At 39.8% G+C, this 22062-nt stretch overlaps 1 protein-coding gene and 1 long non-coding RNA gene across 5 annotated transcripts in view; one reads left to right on the forward strand and one right to left on the reverse strand.

The window, feature by feature from the left end:
- Nucleotides 1–4374, reverse strand: part of rhcg (Rh family C glycoprotein) — a 37812-nt gene extending 33438 nt beyond the window's left edge. The window contains exons 1-3 of one of the 4 annotated variants that reach the window (XM_012958791.3): nucleotides 4272–4374; nucleotides 2642–2675; nucleotides 1909–2081 (exon numbers count right to left, since the gene is read on the reverse strand). In XM_012958791.3, the coding sequence (XP_012814245.1) occupies nucleotides 1909–2081; nucleotides 2642–2675; nucleotides 4272–4359 (295 nt within the window). In that variant the 5' untranslated portion in view covers nucleotides 4360–4374. 4 annotated transcript variants of the gene reach the window in all.
- LOC116409779 lies at nucleotides 47–17825 on the forward strand. The gene is made up of 3 exons (XR_004222056.1): nucleotides 47–523; nucleotides 7639–7749; nucleotides 16034–17825. It is a non-coding gene; the product is annotated as an uncharacterized LOC116409779 (long non-coding RNA).
- The last annotated feature ends 4237 nt before the right edge of the window (nucleotides 17826–22062 follow it).

The following is a 22062-nucleotide window of genomic DNA, read 5'->3' on the forward strand; positions in this document are numbered from 1 at the left end:
ATAAACTGTCAAAAGTACACAAAGCCATTGCTCCAGCCTTGGGCTATCCCATTGTTACTGTCAGTGAAAGGATCCTTATGGCACAGGAGTTCACAGGCAAACTGGTTCCTCTGTATGTAAGCACAGAGAAGGCAAGTGTTGGACAAACTCCTACCTGTTTTGTTTACCTAAGAAGAAGCCAGTTTCAACATTTATCATCAAAATGTCACTCAGTAAATAAAAAATCTGACTTCTTCAAAAAATGTCACGTAAGAGACAAGATTAGCACTGGTGGGTCGAACCAAGGAAGAAGCTCCATAGCAGAAAACTGGTCAGACCAGTAAGCTGTGTACTATGAGTACACTGACAGTTCTGTGTCAGTTCCTATCAATCATCAAATGGGATGCTAAAAGAAAGTGAGCATTCAACAGCAGCAACCATCCTTCACTGCTGGTGTCGGGAACACATGGGTTGGTCCTTCTATGAATTACACACCCATCTGTGCTTCCAGCAAGAGAAGACTGTCAGACCATAGCTGCTATAGGTGAGCATTTACTGATTGAACAACACTTTTCTGGACAAATAAAATAATCATATTATAAGGGTTTATTATTATTATAACAAAGGTATGATTATATTTATCTACCAGTTTTGAGGCGCTGCCTCGCTCTTTAGCATTAGTTACTAGCATAAGCAACTGGTTGCACTTTATACCTTTTAGTCATTTTACATAAAGCAGGCATCTATAATTTGCAGGAAGGAAATTGATTAATAATATATTTGATGCACCATCTATTAGGTTATATACTCCAGCTTCATTGGATGCTTACCTACATATCTTTCACTGTGCGGCTGTATTTATTCATGGGAAGACTCCGTGGCAAGGTATAACATATATGGCTTACTGTGCATAATTGCTTGCACTTCAAAGAAGAATTGGGTTTAAATATGCAATTCATTTTAGTATTTTTCCAGTAATTATTTTATTATTTATGCAGCAAAGACATATTACATAGTGATTTACTAGAAATGTTACAAGTCCCTTCCAGACAATACACCACAGGGTAGCACAGCTACTTTAAAAGCATCATATATATGCATATAATGTTACAGCCTTAAAACAATAACGACCTTCTGTTTAAATAAAGTATGTTGCCCTAAGCAAATGAATTCAAAACCTTTAGTTCTTGAGCTGTTATTAACTGGTAAACGTTACTGAACTACAGCATGAAAGTTGCCACTCAGGCAAAGCTAGTAACAGACATGTTACATCCCTGATTATTAAGTTGCCGCATTATTACAGGTAATAATTCCTATTCTTTCCAGCAGAAGTAATTATGAGTATCTGTTCTAAAGAGAAGCATACATATTGTGTTTACCATGGAAGGGATACAAAGCTCTTCATAGAGCAGAAAGCTTTCAAAATCTCTACTTTTTCTATTCTTCATCTTTCTCATTTAATGAAGATGCTGGTGAAGTCTATTTCATGGAGAACCATCAAAAGATACCATAAGTTCTAGTTTCTAGATACTAAAAGTCAAAAGAGGGCAAACGGTGGACTCGCAGATGTTGCCAAACTATAACTTCCAGCATTTACGACAGCCTTATGACAGGTTGTCCTTATTTGCCATCAGCTAAAACCAGCACATTCCTCAGTCTTATTGGAACAATAATAAGTATTACAGTTTATCAGCCCCACAATATAAATCTGGAATGTTTCTTAAACTGCAGCCCTCAGCCATCTTAGTTTCTTAAGGGATACAGGAAGATGTTTTTGAGCAGACAAATGATGACATAGTTGATATCAAATTAAGATAGGACTGCCTATGATACTTCTCTATGTATGGACATCACTATACAACCAGTTCATACAGATTTTAATATACTGTATCAGTTGTGACATTGAAATGATTAGAGAAAGGTACTTACTAGGATATCTGAAGTAATAGTCATTTTGAATGTCACTGGTGATGTTTTGTGCCTTCATGAATTCTGACCAATGGGGATCAGCTTCATCGTTGTATCGCACAAAGATTCCAAAGAGAACTATCATAGCAATCTCCCACAAGAAGCAAACCACTGGTAGCCGCAACCGCATGTTGCTGTTTCTCCACATATTTGATGGATTTTTTTGTTTTATATAAAAAAAGAAATAACAAATAATGGACTAGACACCTGCTGAGGGCATCAGCATGAATATCGTCGTGCAGGTATCTGATAAATTGGACAGGCTTAAAGCCCCATGTGAAGTTTGAGCAAATTACCTGTTGCTATATTCAAGGGTTTAGGGGGTGTGACTTCTAACCTGAGAAGTAGGAGGGGATTCAGAAAAGGTTATGAACTGATATACTGATAGCATGACCCATCCTATAAGTAGCTCTGGCATATATAGAAAAGAGGGTGGAGTTGGAGGTTGGCCTGTCAGTGTTGGGACCATTGGACCTTACAATGTTACACTAAAAAGGTTTTTTTCACCCCCATAAACTACACACTACAAACCATGACATCAAACTGCAATCCTTTTACTCAGTGGATTTGCTTTCTAACCAGTAAAGACCAGGTCATTGCTTAAACAAACTGTTACGCACCTGGTCAAATAACTGTAAATGTTTATAGAATCGTTTAACTTCACATGATCAAGGTAAGGTATTTTTGTACTTACTGGGCCAGGATCAGACTGCATTTTCTGAGGGGCTCTGTAACAAGGCACAAAAGCAGCAACCTTCAGAGAAGGAACATTTGCCTTATGGAACACCGTGACACTAACAAATATATGCAGGGGAAACTTACTCTCCAGTTTAAATAAACTACTGTAAATACACAGCTTTACCTGTCTGAGCTTGTCCTTTATAGTTATTTCTCTTATGTTTTACTTTAAATTACTCAATTTTTTTTTAATTACATTAGAGTAAGGTACGGTTATAGTGAAAATCTATATAATATAGTGAAATTCTAATCATTTCTTTTCACTGTGTATGTTACACACACAATCACTTCAGGTGAGATGTCCACTAACCCCATGTCATTAGGATGATAATGATCCAGTCCTGCATTTTTTCTTTTTAATTAATTCCTGTTCACATGAATAGAAGATCTTAAAATAACTGGAACAGATCATTATCTTCCCCATAACATGGGGTTAGTTGACATCTAGGGGTGAGACACGAGCGAAAAGGAAACATTTTTAATGACCATAAGGGGTGCTGTTTCAATAGAATCCATGGAGAACTGCCTCCATTATCCCAAATAAAATTTGTCGCTTCCAATAACATATGTAAAAATTCAAATATGAAATGTTCGCCTTCTTATGGGAATGTTGAAAAATCTAAAGGGGAGCCTAATGTGTATATTCATTAACCAAATACTAAGCATGACAGTAAGGGCATATTCTATAACTCTGAATAGAGAATATCTGCAAACAGGAGTATTCACTGGGAGTTTGCGTGCAAATAAACTGCAGGTGAAAGCTGTTTGTGCAGAGTGCTGACTCTTGTTTGTGTGTTCTCTTGCCCCTCAGGGCCACTTTTTGCAAAGTGAAACATAGGAAAGAGGCAGTAGATATGTTCTATTTAACTGCATAAACCCTTGTTTCCCACTGACTGCCAGTATCTACTGTGAAGATATTTCCCTTTATATAAATTGTATATTCTAATTGAAACCCAGGGTCAATTTTTACATCAAGACTGGCCCCTATAAAGAAGTGTATTATGGTGCTTTAATCACTGCTATTTGTGTTGAAATCTGCTACACTGGTTTTAATTAGGATCGCCACCTAACCCCTTTAATACCAGCCAAATATTAAACCCGCATCTTACATGGCTAACAAGATGTTGGGAGATAAATGAACCCCTGAAAGCATTCACTTTTGTTGTACCTTCCCCCCTGCTAGCTGCCTTGGTTCAGTGTAGAGCTAAAACTTACTTTTAATAGATAAATGTAAAAATCCCCCCAAAAATACATTTAGGTATGCACCTAAATTAAATGTTAATTAGCCATGCAGGATGTGGGTTTAATACGTGGCCAGAATTAAAGGGGTGAGGTGCCAACCCTAGTTTTAATGTAAGTGCTTGTATGGACTGATTGTGGGACCTGATTGTATGGACCTATTGTGGGTTAATGGTGTGATTCTCATAGTCATTTTCACCTCTGTTCTATTAGACTGCCCACCTCATTCACCTTCGCTTTTCTGGTTCTGTCAGCAACTGTAAACAAGGCAACTAACTAACTAGTATGTAGTCTAAAATATATGTTTAACAGGTAATTGCTAAATGACCTTGGAAACATTTACATACTTGTGATCCAGCAGGATATGATCACTTGTACCTCTAAAACTGGTGCTCCCCTGCCCCTCCTAGGATTTAAAGATATGCTGCAGTGCATTATGGGATGTCTGACACCTATGAAAGGCTGGAGCAATCAATCATTTTAAAGAGCAAGTGCTGTCTCTAGCGGAACTTCTGCAAAGAGTGAATGCCAGGGATTTTCTTTCATTATAAGGTCTGCCTGCAAATATTTGAACTTCGTTAAACAAAAGTGCTGCTTATTTATTCGTCTATGGATGATTCTTTAATAACGTAATCCTTTAAACTTTGCGTCAAGGGGATCTCTTATTCTCAGTATCTCACAGCTTTCTGTCATTGGCATACCTCCATTTAACAAACAATCTTAATATACACCCTATGCAGGATTCAGACTATGCCAACCCAAACCCAACAAAATCTACATGTGTCCCAGCGTTTCAAGCAAATTATAGAGGTTGTTAAATTAAGGATAAACAAAAAAATGAAAACATATGAAAAATGAATTACATTTAAAGGAATTGCAAGTGAAAATGCGTTTGTTCACATGATATTTCTGCAACAGAACAAGTCTGCAAATAAATATGATTCTGAAAAGGGTGGAGTTACCTCCCTACCTCCCTACATAAAGTATGTAGAGAGGTAGTGCTGGGTCCTCTTACTTACCAATAAAAACACATAGAATACCCTGTGATTCTCCCCTAGAGGATTTGGAGGTTAAGAATGGCGAACTGCTTGCAATGGTCTCCTGTTGTGAAGCATATTTAGCATGTGTCCAGGGCTGCCATCAGGGGGACTTTGGTCAGGGGCCTGGTCAAATTTTGACCCGAGGGGACAGACAAACTGGCATCATCTGATAAATTCTCTGGTGGCTGATACCCATGTGGTGTACCAAGTGTAGGATACGTTTAATATATGAGACATACGTATAAGGAGAGGCTGCTGTCATGTCTGGAGAAGATAACAGGTAAGGCCGCTGGTGACTGGCGTTGTGTCTGTTTGAGAGAGCTAGTGTGGTGACTTGGAGAAAACTGGCATATGATTTGGTTAAAACTTAAAGGAGAAGGAAAGGCTAAGTCACTTAGGGGTGTCAAAATGTTGGGGACCCCCAAGTGATTTTAATCGCTTACCTTTTACCCAGGGCTGATGCCCCTGTTAGGACCAGCCCGGGGTACCTGGGAGCGTCTCCTCTTACTGCTTCGTGCTCTTGCGCATGCGCAGTAGAGTGAATAGTGGAACTTTAACAAAAAAGTCGGCTTTTCACTCTACTGCGCATGCGCCGGGCCAGGGATTTTGACACAGAAGGAACAAAGAAGCGCTCGCTGCAGGTACCCCGGGCTAAAGGTAAGCGATTAAAGTCACTTGGGGGGGCCTAACATTTTGGCACCCCCAAGTGACTTAGTCTTTCCTTCTCCTTTAAAGCCTCTACTGACTAACAATGAATTAAAAAAACTAAAGGTAAAACTACTAACTCATTATTTTTTCCCTGTTTTCACTGGTCTACAGTACATTATATATAGAATTGATTGACCTAGCGTCTGGCCTGACTGTGGGGTTCCAATAAGCAGCAATGAACTGACTGACTTATTAACCGAGTAATTACTATAACTATATGTGTGGACTACTTATTAGTAACAAAACTGTTTATATTGGGATCTATTTATTGAAGTATATGAACTATATCACCTACCTAAATATTTCAGCAGTGAAACAACTAGTTATTGGACCCCACAACAAAATCATTGTGCCTCCTAAAAAAATAGAAATAAGACATTTTCCACTGCCCACCTATAGTTCCTGGCCTCCCCACAGTTGCAGGGTCTGTTTCCTCTATAGCAGCGTTTTTCAACCGCTGGTGTGCCGTAGGCAGGGCCGTAATTTTTACTTTCAAAGGGGGCCCGGCGATGCTACAGTTTTTCTTAGTAGCTCGGGCCCCCTTTAATAAAATCCGGGCCCTGTCATTGGTTGCGCCCCGTGTGTACGGGTGACGTCAGTACGCACGGGGCGCAACGTTATAAAAGGGCCTGTGTGCGGTCGCGTGTAGGCAGAAGTGCAGAGGCGGCGCGCGTGAGGGGAAGATGCTGCTGAAGCCGCCGAAGTAAAATGCTGCTGGGCACCAATGTATTAGGGGGGCCACGGGGCACACTGACTTATGGGGGCACTGCTGCTGGGCACCAATGTACTAGGGGGGCACTGCTGCTGGGCACCAATGTACTAGGGGGGCACTGCTCTTGGCACCAATGTACTAGGGGGGCACTGCTGCTGGGCACCAATGTACTAGGGGGGCACTGCTCTTGGCACCAATGTACTAGGGGGCACTGCTGCTGGGCACCAATGTACTAGGGGGGCACTGCTCTTGGCACCAATGTACTAGGGGGCACTGCTGCTGGGCACCAATGTACTAGGGGGGCACTGCTCTTGGCACCAATGTACTAGGGGGGCACTGCTCTTGGCACCAATGTACTAGGGGGGCACTGCTGCTGGGCACCAATGTACTAGGGGGGCACTGCTCTTGGCACCAATGTACTAGGGGGGCACTGCTGCTGGGCACCAATGTACTAGGGGGGCACTGCTCTTGGCACCAATGTACTAGGGGGGCACTGCTGCTGGGCACCAATGTACTAGGGGGGCACTGCTCTTGGCACCAATGTACTAGGGGGGCACTGCTGCTGGGCACCAATGTACTAGGGGGGCACTGCTCTTGGCACCAATGTACTAGGGGGGCACTGCTGCTGGGCACCAATGTACTAGGGGGGCACTGCTCTTGGCACCAATGTACTAGGGGGGCACTGCTGCTGGGCACCAGTGTACTAGGGGGGCACTGCTGCTGGGCACAGAGTTAAATTTTTTAACATTTTCTAATGGTGGTGTGCCTCGTGATTTTTTTCATGAAACAAGTGTGCCTTTGCCCAAAAAAGGTTGAAAAACACTGCTCTATAGTTAAAACATTTTCTCCCATAAAATAAACTGTGAGTTTGTATTATAGCAGCCGTGCTTAAAAAAATACACATCCATCAATGGGAAGTATATCACAAGATTTCAAGCAAATTAAAGGATACTGTCATGATTTTTATGCTATACTTTTTTTATTTTAATGTTTTAATAAATATATTTATTTATTTCTAAATTACAATCTTTACATAGCAAATAATTCAAGTGTATTTAAAAAAAAAGGGCAATATTTTTAGTCTAATTGTAAATTAACAGAACAGTGTGACCTTTATCTGCTACAAAACTTGATCACAATGATTATTTTTGGTTGCATTATTACTTGCATTTGTTCTTAAATATTCTTGTACTTAGGAATAAAAAAGGTGGTCATGGAAAAAAGAACTAAAGGTCTATTTTTTGTGGTTCCTAGTGGGACCACCAGTAGGGGTAATGCCAAGATCCCACTGGGTGGAGACATATGTGCTATCAAGTACCAGGAACACTTCCCATAGCAGCATGCAGGATTGTCCCATGCCAACAGGTGAGTGTCACACGTAGGGAAATATATATCATGGGGTGAAAAAGAGAGCGGTAGAATTTCACTCTATTGGACTGTTGTGAGCTCTAATTTCACTGTTTAATAAATATGCCCCTAGGAGTGTAACAATGTATGAAGTTCCATAAAAGTTGTTGATAGGGTTACAGGTTACATTTATTTTCCATTTGCCTTATTTTCCACCAAACATTTTTAAAAGAATTCCTGCAAAGCTTGTAATGTGTTTTTAATCCCATTACAAATGTATGACGATTCAATATTATGTTAGGAGTTTCTGAAAGTCTGTACACAGATCTGTCTAGACATTTATGCTGTACAGTTGTTAGCTGATGAGCTCTCCTCCTATACTCAGCTTAACAGCACTACACTTTTGAATGTTCACAGGAGCCACCTTACAACATGATCCAAATGCGGAGGTGGCCTGGCAGTTAAGGGGTGAGGTAGTATGTCATTTGGGGTGGGACCAATTAAATGGAGCTGTAATTGGCACTCTCCAAAGCAGGTACAACTGTTTGAGTGAACTTAAGTCTATGCCAACATACAGTAGCTATTCCTCTTTACTAAGCACAATTCTGCTGGATAATTTGAGGGTATAGTGGCCCTTTAAATAACATGACTTCTGGCAAGTAAATACATTTTTTTTATCATGAAGATATCCAGATGTGATGAGGATTCTCTAAATTTAGCTGAGCAGCAAGTCTTGAGGTCACTACTGAGTCATGTTGCAACACACATAAATGAACATCACTCTCTTAAGCCTGTAGAACGTTTGTCACTTTGTTTAGTATTAAGCTCTATGCTCAACCTGCCTAGAGGTTTAAAACTAAATATCTCTATCATATGGAAATTTAAAAATAAAAATAATGAAAATCACACCACCTTAAGCTTGTCAAGATGCACTAGAAATCAGGGCAAAGTTTATTTTCAATGTTCAAGGGACAATTGTGTCAGACTTACCATGATCTCCCTTTGCTTAATGAACTCCATGTCAGTATTGACTTGGATAGCCCCCCCCCCACCCGCTCTCACCCACTCCCACCCATATCTGCAAAAGACCAGCCTCACCCTCCTACCGGCATCTTTGTAACAAGCTTCCAAGACTACTGGAAAAGGGATGGGCCGTACTGACATGAAGTTTGCTCAGGAAAGGAGGCTCATGGTAAGTATGATACAATCTTCCCTTTTTCTTTGCAAACTTCATATCAGTATACACTGGTACTTGGCAAGCTACTTATTCTCCAATGGGAGGGTAATAGGCTCTAAAGAAACCGATAATAAGGAATGCCATAACACTGCAGAGAGCCCACAATTATCCAACTTTATAAGTGAATAGTGATGGCGAAATGTTCCGCCAGGCATGGATTCGTGGCGAATTTCCGCGTTTCGCCATTGGCGGATTGTTTCGCGAAACGGATGAAAAAATTTGCAGTGGAAAAATTAGCCGCACGTCAAAAAATTCTCGCCCACATCATAAGAATAGTCGCGGGCGACAAAATAATAGCCGTGCGACAAAAGAATAGCCGCGGGCGACAAAAGAATAGCCGCGTGACAAAAGAATAGCCGCGTGCGAATTTTCCGCCATTTTTCGGCGAAGTGACAGATTCACTCATCACTATAAGTGAATATAGCAAAACACTCCGGGTGGAAACCCTAGAAAAAGGAAAGATAATAATAATCCTACAGTATAGACTTTATACTATAAAGAGTGAGGGGGGAGAGCAAACCACCAGAATGAGGAGAAAATAGGACTTATATTTTGCAAAAGGCAACACCCTGGAAAGTGAGCCCAATAAAAATAACAGCTTGACACTCCCAGAATGTAAGAGATATCAAGACACCCCTGTGCACTGTGACATTAAAGTATAAAATCCTTACCCCCCCCCCCCCCCACTCACCAGGAATGATGCATCAGGAGTACGCCTGGTTTTAGTGAAGATTGCAAGGTACCTGTAAAAAACACTAATGGGCCTATTTATTAAGCTGTGTAAAATGAAATGCGCCGAAAAAACTGTAAAGAGCTGTGTAAAATAAATGGAATAAGTTCACCATCTTAAAGTCAGATTTTACACGGTATAAGAAAAAGCGTGTAAAAAAATTACAATGATTTTTGCACCATTTTTTACGCGTGGCAAATTTTGTCTCCATTTTTTAACACTGCATAATAAATCTGCCCTTTAATAGGAGTGAAAACCCCAAGACAGACCCTTCCTTGGTATGACCAGTTTAATAATAATATTGAAAAAAGCACAGGGCATAAAAAGTACCATAAGGTATACAGTATATCATAAACTCCTACTGAAAATAGACACAGTTGCCTAGTATGTAATTAGTTTTACCAGAAACTGATCCCCAAGAACAGAGACAGGGGCGCCTGATACCTGCATCACTTTCATAGTACAGGTATGGGATCTCTTATTCGGAAACCCGTTATCCAGAAATTTCTGAATTACGGAAAGGCCATCTCCCATAGACTCCATTATAAGCAAATAATTCTAAATTTTAAAAATGATCTCCTTTTTCTCTGTAATAATAAAACAGAAGCTTGTGCTTGATCCCAACTAAGATATAATTAATCCTTATTGGGGGTAAAACAATCCTATTGGGTTTATTTAATATTTAATGTATATTAATGACTTAAGGTATGGAGATCCAAATTACGGAAAGATCCCTTATCTGGAAAACCCCAGGTACCGAGCATTCTGGATAACAGGTCACATACCTGTATAAGATTTTGTGTGTGGGGGAAACTCAACTAACAATTGAAAATACCAGTTCCAACTTCTCATCCCAAGAAGATAAGCCTAGGAAAAACCAGAGAAACAACCTAAGAAAACAGATAGCAGAACCCAGCAAGCTTGAGAGAAATGTATACTAGGTTACCCATTAAGTTTTCCAGGTCCAAAAAATAACCAAGTAATGCTCAAAAGGCAATCACATGAGCCATGAAGGCAGGTTGTAGCACTTGGGCAGGGACAAGAACATATTTATATATAGAGAAAGTCAGCCATTCTGCACAATATTATCCCCCTCAACAAAGCTGACCCTAAGGCTGAACTGGCCAAATGAATATTTCAGTAAATGTCAGAAGGCTGATCCATCACACTAGAGCTTTTTGGGCCAGATAGCTAAAGTGTACTTGAAACCAGGCTCCATATATTTTACCTGCAACTTACTTGATTTCAAGGTTAAAACCCCCTTTTATTGGCTTCACTGAGATTATCTGACTGTAGCTGGGAAGGGTGGGAGCTACAACATAGGGATGACTGATGTAGTTGGCCAGTTTAAAGTATATTGCAATATATGGACAAACAATGCCTACTTTGCTTAAAGGGGAGGGCATTGCTTGGTAGCTGAATGCACATAATGTCCTGTATATATTGATAATGGGTGAGTGCAGAGGATCTCTTGCTTCTGTCTGCATTAATTTTGTGGTCACAGCCTCATTGCACCCCTGCCTACTGGTTAACAATTTAGTGGTGAGCACAACTTTCCCTTGTTTGCTATTTTGTACTGTATATTCTTTTGATGCCCAGAAACACCCTAACCAAATTAGAGCAACAAAGAAATGGATCTTATAGAACCCATATATAGGGCATGGAGACATAGTGCTAGCATGTGCTAAACAGTATGTTTTGTTTCATAGCAGATTATTATGTATGCCTCTGTCAGGGCCCTTGGGATACTACTCACTGGCAAATCCCAGAGCCACAGCTACAGATAGTAAAAACCCATGTACCATTTGATTGAAATAAGAAGCCCAGTGTTTGGCCAATTATTCATGCAAACAATGACCTAGAGTCATGAGGCTGCTGAGCCTGGGTAACCTTGAAGCCAATGACCCCAAAAACTGTATATAATAAATACCTACAGTTTCATTGCTAATTAAGCAATCCTTATAACAGACAGTGAGTGTACCACTGACAACCCGTTTAAGCCTGGATACATACCCACTGCAGGGAGAAACACTTCCATGTGAAATAAATACATTTGTTTGCTTAACTGAGTAAGCAAGACCTTATCCCATTCAGATGTAGTTGCATTAGAAATGGATACAACCAAGTCACATAATTTATGGGTAATATGTAGAGTTGATTACACCTGAATATGCTAATGGGTAGTAATTACACAAATCATACAAAATGTAATTATATAGGGTGTCCATTTATATATATGTATATGCTATTAATACCAACATTTTACATGGGACTTAACCCCTGTATGATTTAAAAAAATTAGAAGTCATTCAAAATTAAAAATACAAAACCACTCTTTATTGTATACCACTGCCAGCAATAAATAAAAGAAATGCCCAACCCATAAAACCAAAGCAGCCTAGGAAAAGAGAGAGGGGCCTCCTCACATGTATAGATAACCTCTTATAAATAGTATAATTTACATACACAATCAGTATTATATAATTATATCATCTGCATGAGTTTCTAGTATACAGCAAATTGTGCACCGTGTTCAGTGCGATAGTAAAATTCAATCCTGCTGTATTAAGTAATCGATGGTCCATAAGGATGGTCAAATTGCTATAGCTCAGTTAGATGTACATCGGTCCCATAAACGACAGGATTTTGTAAGCCATCCAAAATGGCTATCCGATAACTGAGGAAGCAAGGAGGATGACTAAAGGTGGCCACACACGTGGCGATTTCCGATCTTTTGTGCGACCATCGATCACTAACCGTTCAAGGCTGAAACGGCAGATAAGGAGGTAGAAACAATAGGATTTCTACCTCCTTCTGCCGATTCAGCCCTGAAGGCAGATTTTGATCAGGCATCTTCTATTGTGCCCGATCAAAATCTTTTAACCTGGCCGATCGGCAAGTCGACCGATATCAGCAGCTTCCTGCGATATCGGTCGACTCGCTGAAACGGGGTTTCGTACGATATTATCGGTGCGTGTATGGCCAGCTTAAGGGAGGAGGGCCATGAAAAGGGACTATAAAAACAGGAGCGTTTTTTGAGCCGCCTGAATCGGCTCCTCCTATGCCGTCCCCCCGTGGCCCCCCACGCTTACCTTTATAGCGCTGGAGGGGGTCCGAGGGGGGGGGGGGGCTGCATTGCTAGTGTAGAGAGTGTAATTGCTGTTATCTGGAAACCCATAAAAATTCTGAATTACAGAGAGGCCATCTCACAGAGACTTCATTATAAGCAAATAATTCTAATTATTGAAAATGATTTCCTTTTTCTCTGTAATAATAAAACAGTACCTTGTACTTGATCCTAACTAAGGTATAATCAATCTTTATTGGAGGCAAAACAATCCTATTGGTATTATTTAAGGCATGGAGATCCAAATTATGGAAAAATCCCTTATACGGAAAAACCCAGGTCTCAAATAATTAACATTTTTCAGTATGATTTCCCTTTTCCCTGTAATAAAAAACAGTACCTTGTACTTGATCCCAACTAAGAGATAATTAATCCTAAATGGAGAAAAAACAATCCTATTGGGTTTAATTAATGTTTAAACTATGTTTAGTAGACTTAAGGTATAGAAATCCAAATTACAGAAAGGTCCCTTATCTAGAAAAGTCCCAAGCATTCTTGATAACAGATCCCATACTTTTATCTACCATTCAGCCATTGATGCAGATGAAAAATACAGCCACAGTAGAGAATGTGAGCTGTATGTATATGGCATTTGTTTAATGATATAGTAGGGAAGTGGTCCTACTAAATACAATTAGCAGTGACTTAAGTTATTAAAACACTCTTTTTAATGCTTTCTATTTTTTGAGCAGAACAATTCATTTGTTTTCAGTGGTGCTTAAGCCTTCAATATGATCTGATTTATGGTCCAGGGGCCAAATGATTGAATCATCCGAATATGGCTCAGCACATGGGTGGCCAAAGTTGGCAAAGACCCACAAGTCTGGCAACATATTGAGTGTTGAGGATCTTCATGTATATTCTCTTAGTTACCCTTCTATCCAGCTGCCTTCCATTTAAAACAGCTGGCTTTTCTTCCTTATTCTCTGATCTTAATTAATTAATTTTTTATGTCCTTTCCGAGCAGGAATTTTTCAACCTAGAAACAGGCTGTTCCTCAGTTACACATTTTATATACATATGCACATATATTGCATAATGCAGGGCTATTGGGATGTGTAATGTGCTGCAGTAGGATTATTAATTACGGTGTTTAAAAAACATAACTCTGATGTCATAACATAATTGTTTGTTGCACAATGCCTTACCAGTAATTTTCTGCACGCGACACTGTGTCCCAGCATTGTCCTTGCAGTGAGGATACCAGACCCTTTTCTCTGATTATTCCACCTGCACAAGGTCAGGCAACTGGCAGACTGCATTACTTTTACTTTTATTTAAGTGATTGTATTTCAAAAAGTTTGCATATGTGTTTTGTGTTAGTGGCACTATGGGAGAAAACAGTGCAAAATTAGTTCATTTTATTCCTGGCCATGTTCCATTAACCTGTCATTATACCAGTATAGGTCTTGGCCAGTCGTAAGCGAAAAAAAGCAAAAATGAGCTCTTGATGTTCCAAAGCTTCTCCTGAGAACCCATGATGGGAAAAGTACCCTTTGTGGCAAGGCCAACATTCCCCTCATCACTGTAGCAAGCCTGACTTTACCCCTCAATAAAGCAGTGATTCTCCTCAACCCTCACAAAATTAGAAATAAGGGAGACAACTAGTAAATGGGGAAGAGCACAGAATGCTAAGCTGTTTACACCCCTTGCATGTTGGTAGGAGCACCCTGTAGTGTAAAATCTGACTTTACCACTCTGACAGACAGTGTAATCTACTTCCATTCATGGGTTTTGTTGCAGAATACTGTGCAGCCTTGGATTTCAAAATGACGCACCCCCTAGGCCAGCCGCCTATTGTGCCCCCTCATACAGACCAACCCTCTCTCTTTTAAGGGAAATGGCTGCAACTGAGGAAAATGCACTTGTTGGAATACATCTGGTTACCAGGGCCCCAATGAGGTTACTATGCTTCAATTCCAATTTCACAGGATGAAGTGCAGCCCATTCTTCCTTGCTGGCCCCATACTGACACAAGCACTTCCAAGCGCTGAGATTAGGTGGAACGCAAGATGCCTTCCACCTGCGTTTGGCGCTTGGATGCTCATAAGGAGGAATGAGCCACATTTTGTCCTGCCTTCCCTTATGGTGCAACACAGGAGAATTTCCCCTTATGTGAAATAAACTCTCATGTGTAAGAGCCCTTAGGCACATACTATAGGGCTGCTGTTGTAGCAAGCCATTCAGCAGCCCTAAAGCCTTAGTACTACCTAAAACAAAACATTTTTATTCATTTATTGCCTTTAATAAATGACACATGCGCCCTGTAGGGTTGCCACCTCACCCCTTTAATACCAGCCATATATTGAATTCACATCTTACATGGCTAATTAGCAATTACAGTGAAAGCTCAATAATATATGCTGCCTCATTTTAAGGCTGATCACTTACCTCTAGGCCAAGTCCCCCTTCCAAATGTTGGTGTGTTGGTGTTAGGGTTGCCACCTCTGCCAGCTAAAAAAGTTGGGCAGGGGGTTAGGGGTGACGTCATGGGAGCTTGGGAGGAAGCAGGACAGTGATGTTGCATGGTGGGGCAGTGACATCATGATGGAGGGCTATGACCCGCCGATTGCCGATTGGCGAATCGCCACATCAATGTTACTGAGTCCTGCCCCGTTTTTCTAATTAGGGAAACCAGACAGGAGGTTTTGACCTGGGCAGCCCTTCCAAAAACCAGGCTGCCCGGGTCAAAATCAGGTGGCAACCCTAGCTGGTGTGTCAAACTGTCATTACCCAATAGGATGTAGGCAGCCAATCACAGCCCTGCTTATACACAGGAGCGGGCAGACCGCAGTTATGTCTGGTTGTGGATTGGCTGATAAACTACAGTGCAAAGTGCTAGGATCTGCCAACTGGGCAGCTTGGTGGTGCTTGAGGGGCTTTGGGGAAATTTTCAGTAAAGTACATAGGTGGATATGCAATGGCAAAGCCTTGTTCTTGAAACAGTACGTGCAGAGATTTATCTATCCAATCATGGTGCTGCTGGGACCACACTGCCAGTGGTCCATGGTGCAATGTGCTATTATGTGATCTATATTTATGTAATGCCACTAGTACATCACTGGTATTACATACTGCAACCTTACTTGTGGTTGATAACAAAAAAAAGGGAAAATGAAGACCAACTGCAATTGCCACCATTTTTTGTTTTTGCTGCAATATATGAAATGCAAAAAAGAATATCTGACCCTGTGTGTTTTCTTTCCAGGGCAAAAGTCTTTAATATTATCACTGTGCTAGAACCCCATGGAATTAGATCACGTGCTTTGATCTTGCTGTGCAATACACCCCTGGCAAAAAGCTGGAAACCAGTTGACCAGAAAGCCCTGAAATATGGAAATTCTGTTATCCATAAAGTGATCTTTTAACAGACCATTCTTAGTAAGTCAATAAGTAAGTTAGGTTGAAAAAAGACATACGTCCATCACATTCAACCATAATGCCTATACATAACCTGCCTAACTTCTAGTTAGATTGACTTTTCTCTTTGTGCCAAGATCCAAAGCTTTTCATTTACATATGTGAGTATTTAAACTACCCAAAATGGGTTTCTGCCTTGACCAGTGTCTATAAATAAGAAGAGCCCACAGTAAAATGTGCTGTGAAAGCCACTGATACGGGTGCAAATATCCAGCTGTCATAGAAGGGACATAACTCAACAGCAAGAAGGCATAATTGGAGTCTGCCTGAAAATGCATAACCCGGGGGACTTTTTACTAACCAGTCAAGGACACCCCCATACTAAAGCCAGTACTCCTGCACAGTCAATATGCTCTCTTTACTGTATTTAATTTACATATATTTCTGGCCTAAACTGGTCTGGAGCAATGTAAACATTTTGATGTCTCAATTCTTACTTTTTTGGGTAAAATACACAAGCAATTTGTCAGCATTTATCTCTCTACCCTTGGGCGACAAGGTGGTTTATTTGAAAATATTTTCAATAGTCTTCTTACTACTTTTGAAACTACACAGAAATTACACAGAAAAACAATGGGGATTGGGAAAAGATCCACAAAACCAAAGGTTCAAAGTGCGCCTCTTGTCTTTCGAGTGAAGGAAGTTCTCCTACATACACATAGATTTTTACAGAATTATTCCAAACATTTTTTTTTTGTTTCAAAAGGTGCAAGTGAAGTTATTAGATCCTATACCCAGCAGATTCCATGCAGGGCTCGTTTATTCACAGAATGCTATCACAGCCTCAGCTTTACTTGTTATTGTGCTGGCTGAAGCTGAGACTGCTGCCCCTTCAGGAAGGGATACCGTAGCAACCAGGAGGTCAGAACATCTTGAGTTGGGGGGGGGGTTATCACTTACTTATGGAGGGTTCCCACGTGCATTCTGTAGCACACATACAACTGCAGTCTGCTCCAAACTTAACTTTAGCAAGGGGTCCGGGCTGTGTGCATTCCCTATTAAATAGAATAACTATTAAATTCAGAATAACTATTACAAACACAAAGAGCCAGTTTTTTTATGATTGATGACAGGGCTATAGATTTTCCTTATTACAGGGAAAACTAATACAATATCAAAATGGATGCAATCCATTTTGGGTTGGATGGTTACACATATAGTTTCAAATATGTAACTTTCTCTGTGGACTATGCCCATAAAGTGCTGAAAGAGTGTAGCCATTAAAGTTCACTACTCACACAGGGTATTTCCCGACTTTTACAAATGCTTAGGGCAGAATAAGCCTTGCTATCTCATCCAACCCACCTGGCATACAAGATTAATTTTAAACAAATTACAGAAACACATTAATATAAAGTTTTCTATTTTGCCTGGTCCCAGGGGTGCTAACAGAAGACTCGATATTTCTAATAGACCGTGTGGACTTAAACCCTTGGCATTGGTATTCCCACCATGTGTTTGTGGTATAATGAAACTGATGGTAATAACAGTTGGTTTGAACACTTTTGGTTCTCTTTCTTGACTAATGACATTTTTCAGTGATTACATATTAAAGTGCTTTGGCACAAGCATTTGTCTATTTCAGTCAATTAAAATAACATATTGTGAGGCTGTGCAGTACTCTGGTTACACTTGTTCCATTGCTTAGGATACATATTCAAAATGGTTTGCTTCTATCCTAATGGAATTGTTCTCAGTGTATTTTCCAGCACGATGTCTGTAGGTTAATTTCTTGTCAATAATTATGGCTTTGCTCACATTATTGAAACTTAATAGGTGGGTGAAGCTTTTTTTTCAAATTAATCTGAGTGTTTACACTACTTTGAATTCAACTGTCGGTAAATGTGAATGTTATTAATACAAACAACATTTCCTTGTTTCACCTTATCTTAACTAGAATCTTAGCAGCTCATTGTAAGTCACGAAACCGCATTTCTTTCTCATTTTATTTTTTTTACCAAAATGAGCTTATCCAACCCCATAGTTACCCTTAAATACTGTAAATTATGGGAGAATGCCAACTGTATATAATGGCAAAGTGACATGGTGGTAGAGTAATTTTAGTATAATATGGCTCTTTGATGTGTCATCTATTCAAAAGAAAACATCTTATTGGTTGTTATGATTATGGTTACTGGACGTAGGCAAACTTTGGTCCTTTTATTACAGATGACAGAATGATCTTGGTATATTTTAGAATAGTGACCATATACATTGTGTCAGAGTAATAACACTATCTATAACTGTAAACTACTATTGCACAGAGAACCATCTACATTATAGCACAGTGATCTCAGTATATTCTGTATATTATGCCATTGTAGCTGCAGTATATTATGGCACTGTGGGCCCTATAATCCAGGGATCCCCAACCTTTCTTATTCGTAAACCACAGTCACATCTAAAAAGACTTGGAGAGCAACACAAGCACAATAAAAGTTAATGGAGGTGCCAAATAAGGGCTAAGATTGCCTATTAGGGCTATTAGTCAGCCTCTATGCATACTATCAGCTTACAGGAGGCTTTATTTGGTAGGAAATCTTGTTTTTATTCAACTAAAACTTGCCACCAAGTCAGGAATTCAAAAATAACTACATGGTTTGGGGGCACTGAAAGCAACATCCAAGGGGTTGGTGAGCAACATTTTACCATTCAAAGATCCATGAGCTATATAAACATACTCAGCCTGTGACACTCAATTTACATGGTCACAAAATACATCTAAGAACAGTCATTTAATCCATACATATGACTTGTGTTTACACTTTGGTATGTGAGCAGCAGCAAAATTGTCAAAACATGCTCATGACTTGGATGGAAAAAACCCCTATTGGAAAAACTGATAAAATGAGATAAAATGTCTTTTCTAAAAACAGAAACAAATTGACAAATGAACTCTGCTGAGAAATGGTGCGAGGAGAGTAACCTGACTTTCACCCTTATTCTCATTCTGCTTTAAGTTGCATTCTTTTGCATATCCCATAACTGCACTTAAAAAGAGAATTGCAAGAATAAGCACAAACAAATCTTAATAAAGATCTAGGGGCAGATTTACTAATGCACGAACGGACCGAAAGCGAGCAAACGCGTATTTTCGTAATGATCGGTATTTTTGCGACTTTTGTCGTCGTCGTCGCGACTTTTTCGTATGTCCTGCAATTTTTTCGCCGCTGTTACGACTTTATTGTATATATTCCGCGACTTTTTCGTCGCTGTCGCGAAAAAATTGTATTAGTTTCTACGCCATTTACAATTGCTCAATACGAAAAAAACGCGGTGGCGACTAAAAAGTCGCACAAAATACGATAAAGTCGTGACAGCGACTAAAAAATTGCGCAAAATACGAAAAAATGCGACGGCGACAAAAAAGGTCGAAAAATTTTCGTTTACAATCCGTTTTTTTCCCATTCGGGATTCGGATTCGTGGATTAGTAAATGTGACCCCTAGTGTCTAGTAAATACAAAATATTATTGATATTGTTACAAACTAGAGGGATTCAGTTATTTTAGATTCATTTGGCACAAAGCTGCTAATTGATAAAACTGGCCTGTCACTAACAACATCCTTAAAAACTTCCAAAAAATCCACTAGATCTGTTTCACATCATCTTTTTACTTTTTTCTTACAGTTTGTAAATGTTAACGTTAAGAGTTTTTCAATTTAACACTATCTGAAAGCTGACTTAAGCCGTTATATGCATGTTATGTGCACTATATACTCTACTTAAAGCCCAACTGAAAACCCTGAAACTACCACCTGCACTAAAGCCATTTGTTTAATCTGAAGTGGCTGGTTACTAGCTTTTTACTTTCTGAAAAGATACAAGATCAGGGATGTGGGCATTGCTCCAACAGAATGCATAGAAACACAACCCTGGTAATGCCAAGCATTCCATTACAATAACAGCAGAAGGCAAAATAAGATAAAATAGCATAGAAGACTCTACAACCATAAATGTCTGCTCTATTAGAATGTAACTATTCTCTCTAGACCCAAAAAAGCCCAATGACTGTCAGAATTCCTCATTAAAGCAGAAGACCCAAAGAAGTAATGAGGGCTAATTCACAATGCCTCAATGTGCAAAAAAAGTGCAAGGTATGAGTGGCAGGATGTGCAGCCCACTGCTAAGCCTTGTCTTTTTTGTCTTGCTTAGACTAGGCAGTAAGAACAAGAGTACCACATTCTGGCCCTGCTCTCTGCATGGAGCGCAAGTGCTACTAATTGTGCACTAAGGGGCACCCTCTTGTACTTGCACCCTTTGGGGTTGTAAATAATCACTCTGCATCCCCAGTATTTCCTGCAGTAGAACTGTTGGCAACCCACTCCACTTAGACTGTAAGCTGTGTGGGGCAGGGACCTCCTTCCTACTGTGTATCATACCACATGTCTCTTATTTATACTTGTGTATAAATATGTATGTATTTATACTTATTTATCGTATTTCTTATAATACATGCACTCCTTGTGTGTACTACTGGTACATTGTATTTAATAAATAAAGTTATACATACATACATACATTCTTCAGAAACCCATTGATAAAAAGTTCTAGTCAGGCAACTAGTTAAAAGGGTCAAGTAGAAACATTAACAGACAGATGGTCAGGGCAGGTGGCAATCAGTGTAGTTGAAGAGGCAAATGGTCAACATTAAAGGAGCAAGGCACAAGCAGGCCCTTATTTGTGGGAAGGCTACAAAGGAATGGAAATAGGGCAGCAGAATTTTAAGGACAAAGCCACCCAGGCTCAAGGGCATTTGTTCCTGGGGATGGGGTATTTGGGATCTGATTTTTTTTTTATTCTCGGGCACAAGTCCCCAGTGCTCTGTCAACTCTGGCACATATGCACTTGCACGAGCGTTGGAAGGGGCAGAATGAGGCTGTAGGGGATTGGTGGCCTTAGGGTGCCAGAGTAAAAAATCTGGGCCTGAGTCCAGGAACAGGCTTAGCAGGTTCTAAATGTAGAGAGAAGGAAGAAGACTGGAGTCTTACCATGTGTCATTGACCTCATAGATTTAATTCTGTGCACTTATTTGCCTTTTACATATTATACCACTTAATGAGCACCCAGGCTACATATCTAGAACAAGCCAAGTGAGAATACAAAGATGAGTTAAGCTTGTAATTTGAAATGATGCAAATTATGCAAGCAAAGCAATTTTTGTGATAATTGGACTATATAAAACACATAAACCATTTATTTTTCCTTTAATGTAAAACCATGTGATGTCAGCAACTTGGAAGCAACTGGCCAGAACAACAATGAATAAGGAGGTGTCAGGTGGTGTGTATCAGATTGCTTTAAAAGAAAATGGTAAATATTTATTTCTATGGCTAAGAAATGATAATTTATTATGGTTAAGCCATAAATAAGCAATCTATGGAGATGTTACAGATATACTTTAATGGGAAATATTGACATTTAGAAGGAAGCCCTTGTAAGGTAATGATGTTAGGATTTAGAAGGAATTATAAGGAGCTCAGAGGAAAGTATTTAGCGGGCTGGATCTTTACCATCAGTCTTCATTAGGAATCTTCTGGCTAATATATTCATGAACGTGCAGTATTGTGCTTGCTCTTGCCATATACTTGCCAAGTGATAAGTTTAATATTTCAGTCAATTAACTTGTTAGGTGCCCACACCCCATAGTTCTATAACTGCTATGTTACATTCCTGCTAAATGCAAGTTTGTTACCAGGGCAATGCTGATTACAAATCGTAATAAATGTTAATACATATGCTGGTATACAGCTGCATATTCAAAGTTGTGCCTTTGTATGCTCACATACAAGTTGCCAGAAACGCACACATAACAAAT

Source organism: Xenopus tropicalis, chromosome 3 (genome assembly GCF_000004195.4).
Source record: "Xenopus tropicalis strain Nigerian chromosome 3, UCB_Xtro_10.0, whole genome shotgun sequence".
NCBI lineage: Eukaryota > Metazoa > Chordata > Amphibia > Anura > Pipidae > Xenopus > Xenopus tropicalis.